The sequence below is a fragment of the Crocuta crocuta genome, unplaced genomic scaffold, assembly GCF_008692635.1.
Source record: "Crocuta crocuta isolate KB4526 unplaced genomic scaffold, BGI_CrCroc_1.0 scaffold35, whole genome shotgun sequence".
In the NCBI taxonomy this organism is placed as follows: Eukaryota; Metazoa; Chordata; class Mammalia; order Carnivora; family Hyaenidae; genus Crocuta; species Crocuta crocuta.
Window position 1 is genome coordinate 7291093 of NW_027530625.1, and position 3920 is coordinate 7295012.

Below are 3920 nucleotides of genomic sequence, written 5' to 3' on the forward strand. Positions count from 1 at the left end.
GGCATCAGCTGTCCTTCCTGCTTCCTTCCGTTCCTGCCTCAGTCACTCCTTCCCATTCTGAACTCTGCAGCCACCCCAGCCCCAGGCGAGGACGGCAGACACCCAGTCCCGGGAGAATGGGAGGCAGGGTGTGTGTCCCGCTGGTCTTGGGGGTCAAGGGCAGGCTGGTCTTGGGGGTCAAGGGCAGGCTTCCTGTGCAAGGCACTGAGTTCTAGGGTGAGATCCAAGCGGCAGGGGTGGGGTTCCAGGCAGCGGAAGAGCATATGCAAAGGCCCTGAGGTGAGCACGAGGTGGGGCTCGGTATTGGTGAGCACATTCTGCAAGGCGGGAGGGCGTGCGGAGGAGGACGGTCGGGGGGGCCTTAGGAGGAGCGTGGACACACGTGAGGCAGCAGTGGAACGAGGCTGGAGGCTGGGGTAGAGGCTGCAGCCAGACCAGCTGGGAGGCGTGGCAGCCTACACGAGGGTTTGGCCACGGAGAGGAAGTGGCAGAGACCCGGACAGATTCCAGAGCCCCTCGGAAGGCAGAGGTGGCAGGAGGTGGTCACCAGGGAGCAGGGGAGGAAGAAGGGATGAAGGCTGAGTCCCCAGGCACCTGGGTGGGGGGAGGCCGTTCGCGACAGGGGAGCATGATGTGGCGGGAAGAGGCTGAGTCTGCAGTGTTCACGGGGCATCCAAGAGAGAGACAGGCAGGGGGCTGCTGGGGCCTGGACCTCAGAAGAAGGGTCTAACACACTGACCACCCCTTGCCTGAGAAGCACCCGTGACCGAAAAAGTAAAGCTCTTAGAAATTCAGAAGCACTTTGAAATGAACTTGGCTTTGGTAGCAACAGTCTCTTTGTATATCTGAAAGGCTGTGGAAATGCATTCGGTGTCGTACGGGGAGTCTTGGATGCCTCACAAAATACTCAGCTGTTCTAGGCACAAATCTGGCCCTTAGGTGGGAGCTTGGATGCTTCCCTAGCGTTGCTCTGCCTCTGGGCCTTTGCACATGCTCCTAGCCCAGAGCATTCTTCTCTCCACCCCCCCCTGCCTCTCACCAGCCTGTGTCTAGAAGACTCCTACACTTTCTTCAGTTCTCAGCTGAGGTGCCGCCCCCCCCAGGAAGTCTTCCCTATACCTGTCCCCTTGTTCCCCACCCCAAGCACCTCCTTGGTGCACCCACAGCCTCTTGTACATCTTCTCCCATAGAATGTGTCAGAGTACAGCACCTGTCTGCTTGTTCCTCCTCATTGGGCTGTCGGCTCTATAAGGACAGGGATCATGTCTTGCCCGATGGCAGATGGATGGATGGATGGAAGAAAGGAAGGAAGGAAGAAGGAAGGATGGATATGTACATGAATGTATGGATGGAAGAAAGGATGGATGGATTGATGGATGGATAGAAGTAAGGATACATACATGGATGGATGGATGGAAGGAAGGAAAGGGAAGGAAGGAAGGAAGGAAGGAAGGAAGGAAGGAAGGAAGGAAGGATATGTACATGGATGGATGGAAGGAAGGATACATGGATGGATGNGCGGCCGGGTGGCTGGAAGAGCGCCCAGATGGAAGAGAGGGCGGCCGGGCGGGCAGACGGATCGCTCTTCAGGTGAGTGGATGGGCCACCTCTTCAGCGAGGTGGGAACAGTAAAGTCAGGCGGCAGGCTCTTGGGCCCGCCCGCCTCCCGGCCCTCTCGGGCTTGGGGAAGGATGGGGAAATTCCAAGGAGGACGGGCTGTGCTCACCCGGGACTCGCCCCTCCGGTCCTGTGTCTCGCAGACCCTGCTTCTGCAGCCCTGCCGGCAGCCTGGGCACCTGCGACCCGCGCAGTGGACGCTGCCCCTGCAAGGAGAACGTGGAAGGCAAGCAGTGTGACAGGTGGGCGAGCCGACTCGGCAGTAAGCCTGCCGGGCCTGTGGCGGTGGGGGCGCAGGGGCGTGGTCCGTGCAGCCCTGGGCACCCTCACCACCCGGCACCCCTCCCGGAGCACCGCGGGTCTGCTATTCTGGAAGTTTCCTAAACCTTCTGATACTGGGTCTGCTTTGACCCACTGCCGCCGACGGTTGAAAGCTGTGATGGTCGTTTTTCTTTTACCTCTTCGAAAGAAAGAGCTGGAAAGCATAGGAGAGATGATCTAATCCAGGGAGAGCAAATACCTTGTACTTGCACCATAGCCTTCCTGCCTCACACCCAGTGGGGAGCTCGGCCACGGCCCTCCCGGCTCCCACCCAGGGCAGACCTCACTAGGGGAGCACAGCGGTTTTTACCATGAGCCCTACGGTAACCTCAGAATCCTTCTCTCCGTCCTGCTCCAAGAAGCGCCTCTCGGTTGAGCTGAGATTCAAGCTCATTTGCCACCTTCAGCATCGTGTCGTGGTACAAATGGAATGTCTAAAGCTCAGCGAGCCAAAATTACTTTTCCAAAGCCACACGGTCCTTAAGCTTTCTCTTTTGTGTGTTCAGGGGGTCTCCGAGCTCCAAGCAACGGGGCTGGCAGATGAATGTTCTCTTCCTGGCTTTGGCTCTGATCTCTGAAGCCCTTTGCAGCCACACAGGGTCTGTCTGGGGCTCTTTGAGTCTCTGGCCATAGGCGCTGTGTCTAAAGCTCCTGACATGATTATACTGTGGATTCGACTCTTGCGAGTCCGTGCAGGGCTCATGAAGAAGCTGGTGCCGAAGCCGTGGCTGGCCCTGGCCTTGACTTGCCTGGGTCAGCCCCAGGCCGCCCCCTCACCTTGTCCACATGTGGCCTGTAGGCCCCGGAGTGGAAGCTGCGCTGCTTGTGGGGACTTCTTTTCTGACATCCCTCAAGCAAGGAGGTGGGGGGGAGGCGGGGAGCCAGATCCCACTGGGGTTCTCCTACAACTCTGCCCCACTGCCTTGCACCTCGGGAGAGTCCTCCCTCTGCACCTCGCTTTGCCTGCTTGTGAAATGGGGCAGCTTGATGAAATGTGTTCCGAGGAGCTAGCTACACCTCTGAGGTCACTGACAGCTTCTTAGGAGTCCGATACCTCTGCCCCGGCCAGCTCACACTGAGCCCCCACGGTGCATACCGGGCATCTGAAATATTTCTCCAGGGCTCCTTGGAGAAATGGCTGATGCTAGAGCTGGGGCAGGGAAAAATGCAAGGTGAGCCCAGAGGCTCTGGTAACGGAAAGCAAGAAAGTGCTTAATTTAAAAAACCCAAAAAACGAAAAGCNGGGGCCTCTCCTGGCTCAGGAAGAAGCTGGTGCCGAAGCCGTGGCTGGCCCTGGCCTTGACTTGCCTGGGTCAGCCCCAGGCCGCCCCCTCACCTTGTCCACATGTGGCCTGTAGGCCCCGGAGTGGAAGCTGCGCTGCTTGTGGGGACTTCTGACATCCCTCAAGCAAGGAGGTGGGGGGGGAGGCGGGGAGCCAGATCCCACTGGGGTTCTCCTACAACTCTGCCCCACTGCCTTGCACCTCGGGGGAGTCCTCCCTCTGCGCCTCGCTTTGCCTGCTTGTGAAATGGGGCAGCTTGATGAAATGTGTTCCGAGGAGCTAGCTACACCTCTGAGGTCACTGACAGCTTCTTAGGAGTCCGATACCTCTGCCCCGGCCAGCTCACACTGAGCCCCCACGGTGCATACCGGGCATCTGAAATATTTCTCCAGGGCTCCTTGGAGAAATGGCTGATGCTAGAGCTGGGGCAGGGAAAAATGCAAGGTGAGCCCAGAGGCTCTGGTAACGGAAAGCAAGAAAGTGCTTAATTTAAAAAACCCAAAAAACGAAAAGCAGATGAAAACAAACAGAAAAAAGCTAAACCAGGGGACCCCTGGGCAGCTCAGTGGGTAAAGCCTCCAATTCTTGATTTCAGCTCAGGTCATGGTCTCATGGCTCGTGGGATCAAACCCTGTGTCAAACTCTGTGCTGACAGCATGGAGCCTGCTTGGGATTCTCTCTCCATGCTGCCCCCCCCCC

The 3920-nt window shown here is 58.0% G+C and overlaps 1 protein-coding gene across 1 annotated transcript in view; it reads left to right on the forward strand.

The window, feature by feature from the left end:
* The window catches only part of LAMC3 (laminin subunit gamma 3), a 75612-nt gene that overhangs the window by 38689 nt on the left and 33003 nt on the right, over positions 1 to 3920 (forward strand). Inside the window, exon 9 of the mRNA XM_077768472.1 lies at positions 1761 to 1859. Within this exon, the coding sequence (XP_077624598.1) occupies positions 1761 to 1859 (99 nt within the window). The remainder of the gene's footprint in view (positions 1 to 1760; positions 1860 to 3920) is intronic.